We start from the raw sequence: 13,422 nt of genomic DNA on the forward strand, positions 1-13,422 counted from the left end.
CCGAAGCGATGGCCCTCTTCCAAGGAACTAAATTCCTCAAAGAACTGGGCTGCAAGGAGGCAAATGTCTTCGAATTCTCCTAGGTGATCATCCAAGCTTTGGTGAACAAATCCAATCGAGAGGACCTGCAGCTTGCAAGAATAATTTCAAGGATCAGAGGTATAACAATGTCCATGAATCTGAAGTACTTTCATATTTTGAGAATGAATAACAAAGAAGCAGACAACAAGGCAAACAGGGCAGTTCAGTTAGATGTCGGTTCCCTTCTCAGAGACAATGAAATTCTTTGGGACCCAATTCCCTAAAGTGACATGTTTTTTTGCCTCCTTTTACAACAGTTTGTTTGTATCTTCCATCTCAGGAAATTAGCAGTAGAAGCACACTTTGTTAAATGTAAAAAGAGGAGCCTATTAAGGGTAGGTGGTATATTTCGCTGGTTGAAAATTCGTGCAGAACTCTACCTCTCATTTTGTAACCGAATTTGTGGCTCTTGGCCACCCAGTTAATGAAGTCTCATAGCCATTTCTGTTAAAAAAAAATACTTTGACTTAAGATGTTAGGGAACAAAATTCTTATGCTTATCTATAAAAACACTCATTAAGCAAATTAATCAAAATCCTACTACAGTTTATCTACTAATAGCCATGCTATCCCAGGCAAAATGGAATACTCTATTCCTAAATTTTAACTTATAACCTTTTAGGAAGAACACTGGATTTAAAATAACTAACCAAAATCGTGCTCCATTTTGATGGCTAAAAACAATGCCTTCTCATGCAGAGTGGGATAACCCGAACACTTGGCAATAATAAAAGCGAATAGAAATCAAAGCTTTACCATAATTAGAGTTCCTTTGAAACCGAAGCCTAAATTGATGTCATGTGATTTAGATTAGATGGTGACATGGTGCATTGTTAAGGCATTTTTTGTGGTAGGGTTTTAAGTTTCTAAGAGTTCTATTTGTAGATATTAAGTTGTTTTTTTTGTAAGTTTTTTAAATTATTAATTTGTTGTAATTGTTTTGCATGTAGGTACATTATTTAAATAAAAATGCCTCCAAAAAGAAAGGGTCAAGCAACTATTAACAAATTTTATGGATATTCTAAAACACCAAAGATTCTAATGTTAAAGATATTCCATCTATACCTGATTTGAATGATGATGCTAATGAAGATGTGGATGAAGAGTTTGTTGTTGATCTAGAAATTCTTGGCCACGAAAAGGAAGGACAAGATGGTGGATCTAGTAGTTCGAAGAGGAATACTTTCTCAAAACATGAATTTCGAGAAGAGTGGACAATAAAACATCCTTGGGTGTATAGTATCGATGTTGAAGATGGAAAGACTCATATGAAGTGCAAAATTTGTGAGAAATACAAAGCTCAAGCTCCATGGGCTATTGGAGATGGATGTAATACCATTCAATACGATGTCATGACAACTCATGCAAAATCTATTATTCATCAAATATCAACTCAGAAAAAATTGTATGAAACTGAATGTGTTGAAAATAGCAACAAGAAATGATAAAAATAGAATCCAGAATATTCTAATTTTAATTTGTCCTTGAATTAAAATTGAGAATTAAAATTCGAATTTAGTCTCACCAACTGTTTGAAAAATAATTAATTAATTCATCTTGAGTTAATTAGTTGGAGAAATTCAAGCTAGAAGTCTTTGTGAAGTCATGCAACAGTTATCCCTTAAATTAAGGAGATTATCCCTTAATTAAGGAGATAAGATTGAGTTATATTTGAGTTGTAATTAGTTAGCTCAGTTTACTGAGTTAAGTCCAGTTAAATTAGTTCCAAATTGTTTGAGGAACTAATTGTGAGTTCAGTCAGTTAATGCATGCATGCATGCAACTAGTGTAGTCCAGATAACTGAAGATTCCCTCATCAGAAATTCATGCATGTGACTAAATGTCAAGGACAGGTTGCTATCAGTTGCATGAGTTTTCCTACAAAGGAAACTCATCCATGCAGAAGGAATAAGGTTCCTTGAGGATTGCACAGTTTTACAGGGTGTGAGATCAGTGTGAGTGATCAGTGTTACACTTGGTAACAGTAGGATCACCCAGGAGAAACAGCGCAAGGAAATAGGAGGCTTGGAGGGCAGAGGAGAAGGTTTATGAGAAGCCTTGTTTTCCTATGAGCATCCAGGAGGATTGTACTGAGAGTTGGTCAGCTGTGAGAACTAAGGCTTTGTATTATTCTGATATATTTCCACCTTGTATGATAATACAGATAGTGGGGTTTTTAGCTGAGGCTTTCCTCTGAGTATTTTTTGTGTTTCATGTGTATTGATTCTTGTTATGGTTATATGTGTTCAGCTCGATCTTTAAGCTTCCACAAGTTTGATAGTAGAAGTAGATTATAGTATTTTGCTTTGGTATATTGCATTATCGAGTTAATCTACAGTCAAATTTTCTACATAGATCTCAGAGGTAGATTTGTAGAGAATTTGCAGGAAATTCTACATGGCATCAGAGCTAGTTGATCTATAGAGAAATTTCTACATGGTATCGAAACCAAGTTTATCATAGTTGAGTTTATCAGAGCTGTGAACAGTATACAGAGAAGAGAATTCGAAGTTTGAAGTTCGAGGTTGCAAGTGCAAATCGAATTCATCTCATACTTCAAGGTTGGTCAATGGCGTTCTATGGCTTGAGACTCGAGTATGCCTTGGAAGGCAGCTCGAATTACATAACATGGAAAGATCTCATGGAGGTTGTATTAGAAGACAATGGCTTGAAGGATTTCATTGATGAAGAAATCCCAAAGCCAGGCTCAACTAATGCACAAGATTTGGCTGAATGGAAGAAGTGTGTGGCGAGGGCGAGATGGATTATCCTTGAGGGAGTTTGAGACCATATTGTCTCGAGTCTCCATGGGAAGGATACTCCATATTCAATGTGGAAGACATTGAAGGACCTCTACTAGAACAATAGCGACCAGAGGAAATTGGCGCTCAAGGATAAGCTTCGAAGAATCAAGATGGAGAACTGCGATACTATTTCCACATATATGAACAAGCTCACCACTTGCAGAGATGAGCTTACCAGTGTGGGAATAACTATTGCTAATGATGATATGGTGAGCCTCGCTCTCCTTGGCCTTCCAAAGAGCTGGAATAGCTACTAGGACTCTATGAATGGAAGGGAGAAACTGTTGGATTGGGAACGACTGTGGTCGGATCTCATGTAGGAGGAGATCAGGAGGAGCACACAAGATGGTTCTTCATCCAAGGATGATGAAGAAAATCTGGCCTTAGCAACTAAGGCAAGGAAAGGGAAGGGGAAGGCATCCCATTCCGAATCGAATTCTTCTCATGGAGGGAAGAAGGTTGACAAGTCTAAAATGAGATGCTTTAATTGTCACAAGATGGGTCATTATGCAACTAATTGCCCATCAAAGAATTCCAAGAAGGGATCCTCGGAAGGATCTGAAGGTGAGGCATTAGCCTCTCAATTCGAGATGGACTTCACCCTCATCACATGCATGGTGTCATCGATGATGGGTTGTGGTTGGTTTCTTGACAGTGGAGCCTCATTCCACATGATCGGTGATAAACGTTTATTCAGTACCTAGAAGGAGAAAGACCTCAAGATGCACATAGAGATGGGTGACGACGAAAAGTTTAGTGTTTCAGGAGTGGGCATGGTTGCTTTTCAGAGGGATCATGGAGCTTCTATCACCTTGACAGATGTGAAGTATGTGTCTGGACTGAAGAAGAACTTGGTATCAGTCACGATGTTGGAGGACAAAGGCTACGATGTTGTCTTTAGTAAGGGAAAGGTTTTCCTTAGACACATCACCACGAGACAGGTGAAATAGATTGGTTCACTGGTCAAGAACCTGTATGCTCTTAAGGTTCAAGATGCATGCAAATCCTTGAGGAGAAAGGCAAATGTTATAGACTTGGTGGTTGAGAGGGAGAGTAAATTACCTCTCAACATACAGCCCCAGAAGAAGTCTCAGACAATTGTGGAGGAGCCAAAATTGGAGATGCTGAGAGGAGACTGAGTGGAGGCATCCACTCATGCAGAGACCTCCAATAGGGGGGAATTTTGAGCCAAGTGGGCAGAGGGAGCACGTGCAGCCATACCTGTAGGTGTGAGGTGGGGCAATGTGAAGTGATAGTCTCAGAAAGGCTGAAATTGGGCAGGGTCCATTAAGAGGTTTTATCTCATGGATCGTACCTTGCTACGGGAGCCCAAAGTACATAGTAGCGGGAGGAATCAATGGGATTGATGCAGTCAGAGATCAAAGTGACATAGGCTACAGCAGTCAGAAACTGAAGATCACAGAGAAGGATTGACAACAGTGCAGAAAGGCAGAGTGAGAAGAAGCGCAGAGTTTTCAGTCGACAGAGGCAATAGCAGTTAGAGACTTTGATGAGAGAGGCATCATTCTGATTCAGGTTGGATTTTTTTTTGTTTCTGGAGATTGCTGGAGCATCAACACTAGAGAGAAGTGTTGCATGCAGAACATTCCAAATGTTCAGGATTGGGATCAAGTTGAATTCCTTTCTTGTTGAGAGGGTGTTGAAAATAGAAACAAGAAATGATAAAAATATAATCCAAAATATTCCAATTTTAATTTTTCCTTGAATTAAAGTTGATAATTAAAATTTGAATTCAGTCTCACCAGCTACTTGAAAAATAATTAATTAATTCATCTTGAGTTAATTAGTTGGAGAAATTCAAGCTAGAAGTCTTTGTGAAGTCATGCAACAGTTATCCCTTAAATTAAGGAGATTATCCCTTAATTAAGGAGATAAGATTGAGTTATATTTGAGTTGTAATTAGTTAGCTCAGTTAACTGAGTTAAGTCCAGTTAAATTAGTTCCAAACTATTTGAGGAACAAATTGTGAGTTCAATCAGTTAATGCATGCATGTATCCAGCTAGTGTACTCCAGATAACTAAAGATTCTCTCATCAAAAATTCATGCATGTCTATTCAGAGAAAGACCCAGTTGAGCTAAATGTCAAGGACAGGTTACTATCAGTTGCATGAGTTTTCCTGTAAAGAAAACTCATCCATGCAGAAGGAATAAGGTTCCTTGAGGATTGCATAGTTTTACAGGGTGTGAGATCAGTGTGATCAGTGTTACGCTTGGTAACAGTAGGATCACCCAGAAGAAATAGCGCAAGGAAATAGGAGGCTTGGAGGGCAAAGGAGAAGGTTTGTGAGAAGCCTTGTTTGCTTGTGAGCATCCAGGAGGATTGTACTGAGAGCTGGTTAGTTGTGAGAGCTAAGGCTTTGTATTATTCTGATATATTTCCACCTTGTATGATAATAAAGATAGTGGGGTTTTTAGCTGAGCCTTTCCCCTGAGTATTTTATGTGTTTCATGTGTATTGATTCTTCTTATGGTTATGTGTGTTCAGCTCTGATTCAGCTCGATCTTTAAGCTTCCGCAATTTTGATAGTAGAAGTAGATTATAGTATTTTGCTTTGGTATATTGCATTATCGAGTTAATCTACAGTCAGATTTTCTACATAGATCTCAGAGGTAGATTTGTAGAGAATTTGCAGAAAATTCTACATGGTATCAGAGCTATATGATCTATAGAGAAATTTCTACAGAAAGGTCGGCAAAGCCCATTACAGAACACATAGTGACTATAAATGAGGCTAGTAAGGAAAGGGCCATAACCACTATGAAGTTAGCATATTTTATTGCACAAAAGGATATTTCAATTGCTACTTATGAAGATCTTTGTCATCTTCAAATGCATCCTCAAATGCCTAATATGCCTTCTCGAGTGGAGTATTCTTCATATCTAGACTTAAAAGGTTTGGGCCCTCCAGTCTCACAATTTATGAAAATGATTATTGTTCCTGATGGAAAAGGAAAGATTATATATGATACCGTCATTAATTTAAGGGAAACAAGGCAGTTGAAAATGAGAAACTAATAGCAGTTTCAACTGATGGTGCTTCATCTATGGTTGGATGCGAAAATGGATTTGTCACATTGCTAAATAATGATCTACCAAATCTTATTGGTACTCATTTCATTACACATCGTGAAGCACTTGTAGCATCAGATGCTTCAAAAAAGATACCAGAGTTTTTGTTTGTTGAGAAAATAACAAACAAGGTATACTCATGGGTTGGAAATTTGGCAAGAGAAACAATGAACTCATTTCTTTATTGGAGATAATGGAATTAGAATCCTTGTAGGTTCTTCAAATCCATGGGATTTGATGGCTCTCTAGGGTCAAGTGGTTGAAAGACTAGTTACATTAATGCCCACTATTTTGAGCTTGTGGAAGAGAGAAAGAAAGAATTCATGGTATGACAAGGCAAGAATTTTTTCAGTTCAATTTTGTTTGAATATGCTTGCTCATGTTTTGAAGGAGCTGAATAATCTAAACAAAAAATTTCAAGAAGATAATTTGGATGTCACATTGCTTGGAATAGCTATTGACCATGCATTAAATAGTATTAAAAGATAATTCTGCAGATCAGATTCTTTTGTTGAAGGCGTTGTACATCTTTCTAAATTTTTGAAAAACTCTAAAGATGATTTCCATGAAAATGTTGACAAAGAGGGGAATACCCATAGACATGATTTGTTGTATATTCCAATCCATGATGAACAATTGCCACAACCAATGGAAACTTGCATTGATGGCTCCCTTGAGAGTTGCAAACAACTTACAAGAAATTATGTCCAAGCATTGATTGAGAGTTTCAATTCAAGATTTCCAGATCTTCATCTTTTTAATGCAGCAAGGTTGTTTAGTCCTTTTCATTATCCGCCAAATCTTTATGTCAGAAAAAATAATGCAAAGCATTGGCTTCAAATAATTTTTTCACATTTGCAGCATAAAACATGTAATGAAAGTGAAAATGTACCAACATTTGATATTACAGCATGTAAAAGAGAATTATATCAATTTATTGACGTGGTTTATTTGAATTGAGAAAGATTCCCAATGAAATATGCATGGAAATTGTTTTCTCAAACAAAAGACTGGCACTCTAGGTATCCAAATATGCTAAAATTATGGCAAGCAATGCTTGTCATACCAGCGAGCACTGTCGCATGTGAACGAGGGTTCTCTAAGAAAAATATGATCAAAGATATAAGGAGAACAAGACTATCAATTAACACACTTTATGCATTGATGTGTATATCATTAATAGGTCCTAACACAACAAATGTGGAATGGGAACGAGTTTATGAGATTTGGCAAGTTGTAAAGGAAAGAAGACTCTTTGACAGGTGTGAATTATTAAGTTACATGTTTTTTTACTTTGCACAAAGTTTATATATATAGTTGCCCTCTACTATATTTATATTTTTTATATGAAATTTCAATGTTCTTTGTTTATTGATGGAATTTGGAATACATGCATGAATAGCTACATGGATGATCACTGATGTAAGAAGAAATTGAAGATATCATTTGAAAGTTTTTTCATGTGTTGTTGTTATAGGTTGATGGCACATGAAAAATGCCATCAAGGTTGAAAAATGGCCACATCTTACCAACGTTTTAGAAAATGTGGTAAAAGATGTGATGCATTTGGATTTTATCATTTTGGTACTATGGAATAAATTTTCTCCCTTTATGATTCTCAATGATGCATTTAAATACACGGAGAATTTTTTGCACATGTATGTGATTCCCCTCTTTATTTGGCTTTAATGCATAACTTTCATGGAACATGAAGCATTTCATTGTTTTCATTATCATTGGAGCAATGGAATTTAGAAACTTGTAAGTTGTGACATTAGTTTGGTGTAACTGGATTTTTGAGTAAACCATCATTTATGTATATGTATGAATTAATAATTTGTTTCCAAATGTATTTCTCTTATTGGATGGTTGGAAGTTGGTGGTACGTTCTTATGCCTTTTCAAGATGTTATATATTTATATTTTGTATCAAACATTATATTAGATAATGTCATAAATTATCTTTGAATTTGCATGGAACTTAGTCTTATTAGGCATCTAAATATTCATGTGGCATTCAACACTTTTTGTTGAAACCTCCACAATTGAGTTTTTTCAAATTTTGGTTTTTGTTCCTTAGGATAAATATATGAAATTTTTTAACATAATTATGTTACTGAAGGGTAATTTTTTAATCAAAATTTTATTGGTGAAGGGTTAATTTATTATGAGAACATCACTCTTGAAGGGAAAAAATTTAAACATAACATTTCTTGACGAGAAGCATAAGGACCCAAAACGTAAAAAAAAAAAAAAAAAAATTGTATGACAGGTAAAGAGAAATCTAAATTCCAACCCTGCACGTGAACATTCCATCCATCGTTTTAGCACAACCACATATTTTCATTTGTCATTTGAACTGCCACCATGTATAACTATTTTCCATTATTTCAACATGATTTTTATGTGAATTTAGGATTTCATTTAGTTTTATTTTGCTTTATTATTTGAATCTTTTAATAACTAAAATCTTTACTTTTCCTCTATTTTCAAATGTGCTACAGGTAGTGGAAATCTCACCAAAACAAATCAAATCTTGAGTATCATGGCTTCAGAACATAATAATAATGATTACACAAAGAGGGATAGTTGGATATCACCTTTCAACTACTCCTAAAAGCCTAATTTGATTAACCAAAGAGGTTATGATAGAATATATGGGAGAGATTGAATGGGATTGATCAAATAGGTATGATCTCGAAATTGGGTATCGTTCAGGTAGTGGAAATCTCACCAAAACAAATCAAATCCTGAGTATCATGGCTTCAAAACATAATAATAATGATTACACAGAGAGGGATAATTGGATATCACCTTTCAACTACTCCTAAAAGTCTAATTTGATTAACCAAAGAGGTTATGATAGAAGATATGGGAGAGATTGAATGGGATTGATCAAATAGGTAGGATCTCGAAATTGGGTATCATTTTGATAAGGAAAATTTAGCTTGAATCCGAGAGTTGAGGAAAGGAACGTTTGAGTAGGAATATACCAGTGTAGATTTATTTTAAATACGGATCTAACATGAGCCGAGAGGGATCCAATTTCTTCACAAGTAAATTTTTTATGAACTCACATTATTTAAATATTTTGTATAGTTATTTATTTATTTTAATTTTAAAAAATAAATAAATTAGGTCAACATGAACAAAATTTACTTTGATGAGGGAAAGACAAAGTTACACATCACACTGAGCTGTATAATGAGCCTCTCTGCTCAATGATTAGAAATCAATTAAGTTGTAAAATCATGCCAATAATAAGGGAAAGATAACAACCACATATGATCAAAATAACAAAAATAATGCAACCAATTCAAAGTTTGAGCCGAGAGGCTCATTCTACAGCACAGTATGATGTGTAACGTTGTCAATCTGTCATCAAAGTTGAAATTTTGCTCATGTGACCCAAAAAAAAAAAAAAACTATAGAAAACATTAAAATAATCTCTACTCATAAAAAAATCCGAGTATGTTGTTTGTCCGTCATCAAAGTTGAAATTTTGCTCATGTAGACCAAAAAAAAAATCTAAAAAATCTAAAAATCTAAAAAAATAAAATAAAAATAACTATACAAAACATTTAAATAATGTATGCTCATAAAAAAATTGTACATGAAGAAATTGGATCCCTCTAAAGTCATGTTAGATTCGTATTTAAAAATAAATCGTAAATAGTTTCTATTAAACAGAGAGTTAAAGATATACTTAGGTGTGGAGACTCCCTGATTAGGCTGAACGATGAACCCTAACTTCCTTGACACCGCCTCCCTTCCTTCAGCCACCGCCTGGCCTCTGATCGGCCCTGATGTTGACGGAGGCGCGCGACGCAGCCATGGAGCGTTGGTTTCCCCCTTCAACGATGATCTGCAGGTCTTCCAACTTCTTCTGAGCGCCCCCCTCTCTCCTTTATGTTTCGTTCGGGTTTCTGGGGTTGCCAGATTGCGGCCCTCTGTAGCTGCTTCTTGCACCCGTCGCCCCCCTCAGACTGCAAACGAAATGGTTAAGGATGAACAGGTGGATTATTCTCACGCTTCTCCTCAGATGGCGGCTACTGGGAAGACATTCTATGATCTGGAAGGTTGCTCAACCTTATTATTACCTCCTCTGTCCCCCAAGAATAGCCAATACTCTGGTTTTAATCTTCAGAATTCCCTCAGATCCCTGGATCTACCTGGATGGTCCATATGGATGCTTTATGGGGCGGAATGCAACGACAGACTCAATGACGATGGGATACCCCCATCATCTCCTCACATGCCCCTGCGGCAAGTTCAGAAAAAGAAAGCCCTGCAAAGCTCCTGCCTCCTCTCGTCTCAGATCTGCAGAGGAAAGAGGAACTCTGATCTTTCTGTCTCGTTTCAGATCCAAATCAAGCTCATCTCTGGCAAAACTCTGCTACAATGGGTGAACTCTTCGGATCTAGTGGAGGACCTCAAGCATGCTCTGGATCTCAAGCTGGGGATACCCTCTACAGCTCAATGACTTCTCCACGAAGGTAAACAACTTGAGGATCTCTACCCCCTTTCTTTTTACAGCATTAAGAGAAATGCCTCCATTATTCTTGCCCTTCGTTTGAGAGGGGGAGCTGTAGGACAGTCATCCTCAGCCAAGGCATTTTCATACAAAGATGTTGTCCATGCACAGAAGCAGGAGAAAACAGTTCCACCAGTTCAGGCTCCCAAACCTTTTCTGGTGGACAAACTGGAGGAAACCCCCTCCATTGAAATAGTGCATCCAACGTTGGATGAGCAAACCCAAAAGTATGCAGAGCATGGCATTATTTGCAGGTTCAATGGGCTATGGCCACGCATAGCAGACCTCTACCAGTGGATTCACTCTAACTGGACCAACAATTGTCAGGTTTTGTTATGCTCAAAGGGCTTTTTCATTACAGTGTTTGCTTTTGATGAGGACTACCAAAGAGTTTTAAAAGCAGGGCCATGGTTTTGGGGCTCAGCAGGTTTATTCCTCACCCCCTAGTTCCCAGACTTCGATCCATCTACAGAAATCATCACCAAGCTCCCAATCTGGGTCAGACTTCCTAATCTCTCGGCGCATCTATGGCACTTTGCTGTATTCCAAGGGATCGGCAATTCTCTAGGCCGCTTTCTAGACACAGACATTACTAGAGGGGAAAAGGGCCTATACACCTTTGCCAGAATCTGTGCAGAAATAGACATGAGCAAAGGTCTCCCTGACAAGATCAATCTCAAGATTGGAGACTTCCATTGGACTCAGAACTTGGATTATGACAACACAGCCTTCCGCTGCCGCAACTGCCATCACACAGGGCACCTTCAGAGCTCTTGTCCCTCGATGTCCCCCCATGGACGACTTTGATTTCAGCTCGGATGAAAAGGAGGAGAATGAGGAAGGAGTGGCAGCAAAGATGGCACAGGATCCGCCCTCGGCTAAGCCTGAAAATTTGTCCGTCCAGCCAATCTCTCAGAAAAGAAATCATGAATCCTCTACCTCAGATTCAGATAAGGAAACCTCTCAGTCAGCCCAGCTCAGTTTGCAAATCATGCCAGCTCAGCAGTGCCCTCCTGAATGGGTCAAAGTTGGTAAAAAGAAAGGGAAAAAATGTCGAATAGTTGACTCTTCCCATGTTGGGTAGAATCCTATGCTTTGCTTTTGCTCCCCGGTTCTTCTAGTTACTTCCTGCTCAGCTCGACTCTCTTCTCTCTTCTTCTAGGAGCCGAGGTGGATAGCATATCCTTTCTGGTTGCCTGTGTTCTTGCTTTTCTTGGTTGTATCTTCTTGTTGTACTATACTTTCTCTTAATAGAATTAGTTTTTACCGAGAAAAAAAAAATGAGAGAGTTAAAGAAATCGTTGAGATTGCCCCAAGGAGTTTATAGTGGAATATTACCATGTACAAATCACAAAGGCACCACGTTTGTTCCAGATTACACAAAATCATAGTAGGCTCAATGTAGTTTCATAATATCTAAACCATGCAAGTATAAATTTGCATGTCAGATAACAAAGCTCGCAATTCAGGAAAGTTATACATAGAAAATCGGTTTGTTATAATTCAGTGAGGGGAAACTAGTCTCGGAATTTTGCATTACAAAATCACAAGAAAATCGAACTTTGGTTTGATTAGTAAATGGAGTTACAAATTTACACTTTGTGCAATGCTCGCAAAAAATAACCACCAACTCGAAAATAGCAAGATATATCAAATAACGAACAACTTATTGCGAAAATAAAAACTATAGAATCTTTATTGTTATAGTACTTCTATTTAATTGTTTTAGTTCCCCTTTTTTAAGGTTTATAGTTTTACCATAATTTAAATTCTAGATTTATTACTTTAATATCGATTAGATTTAGTAATAGTTAGTAAAGATATATTTTAGTTTAATTTTAATTTTTTTTAATTATTTTTCAATTTCAATTTAATTTAATATAAGTTTAATTTTGTTATTTAGATTTAGTTTTTTTTATTAGATTTTTATTTAAGATGTTTCTTTTTTGTTTAGATTTAATTTTCTTTTCTTTTATTCAAACATTGTATTAGATTTTATTTTATTTAAAGTTTTTATTTATAATTTAGTTTTGATTTTAAGAGAAAATTGAGGTTAATAATATTTTGTGAATTTTGGATTGCAGTTTAATAATGGAAGATTGGAAGCCAAAGATCAAATAAAAGCAAAACAAACTCACATGATTATAAAAGGAGTATGGATATGCATTTGAAAAGGTTTAAATTTTCTTAAGAGAATGAGAATAGAATTCTTCAGGGAGATTAGGATTTTGTTGAGTTGAAATAGAGAGAAAACACTTTATTATGTAATACATAGGAGAACTATTGTTCAACTTTGAGTATTGAATAAAGATATCATTTGATTTGATTTATTTTATGTTCCAAAGAGGTGTGATTGTTGATTTAGCACTATTATTAAAAACATGATAATTTATGCTTATTAAAAATTGGTGTAAACTTATCTTTGCACAATTGAGCGTAATTAAATTACAATTGAATGCAGAATTCAAGGAGACTTGTATTTCTTAGTTGGTAACTATTTATTAACCTAATGGCATGTTGGTTATTATTTGAATTGACGTTATGTTATATGAACTATTTCTACACTTGTATTTGTTAGTTGGTAATTATTTATTAACCTAATGGCATGTTGGTTATTGTGTGAATTGACGTTATGTTATATGAACTATTTCTACAATATGACGAGTATTTTTTTATCTTGAATTCTACGAATATTAATTGGATATAAGTATATGCATGAAAAGATTTAATAACTATTTATTGAATAACTTTATATGCATATATGTTCGAATGGTTGCAAATCATATGAACTATTTATATGATTTGCTAGCTCAATCTGAATCTTATGTTCATATGTGGTTCCTTTTGTACCTTACTCTTGATTAAGATTAGGACTTTTCCATCTCTCGGTGAAGATAGATTAGATTTATTTT

General features: G+C 36.1%; 1 protein-coding gene across 1 annotated transcript in view; it reads left to right on the forward strand.

Annotated features, from left to right (window-relative positions):
• Positions 1–12,840, forward strand: part of LOC149153497 (uncharacterized) — a 746,732-nt gene extending 733,892 nt beyond the window's left edge. The window contains exon 19 of the mRNA XM_089440790.1: positions 12,595–12,840. Coding sequence (XP_089296916.1) covers positions 12,595–12,631 — 37 coding nt within the window. The 3' untranslated portion in view covers positions 12,632–12,840. The remainder of the gene's footprint in view (positions 1–12,594) is intronic.
• Positions 12,841–13,422: the final 582 nt, after the last annotated feature.

The sequence above is a fragment of the Pinus tabuliformis genome, chromosome 9 (assembly GCF_031772625.1).
Source record: "Pinus tabuliformis cultivar Carrire ecotype Pingquan chromosome 9, CPIR1, whole genome shotgun sequence".
NCBI lineage: Eukaryota > Viridiplantae > Streptophyta > Pinopsida > Pinales > Pinaceae > Pinus > Pinus tabuliformis.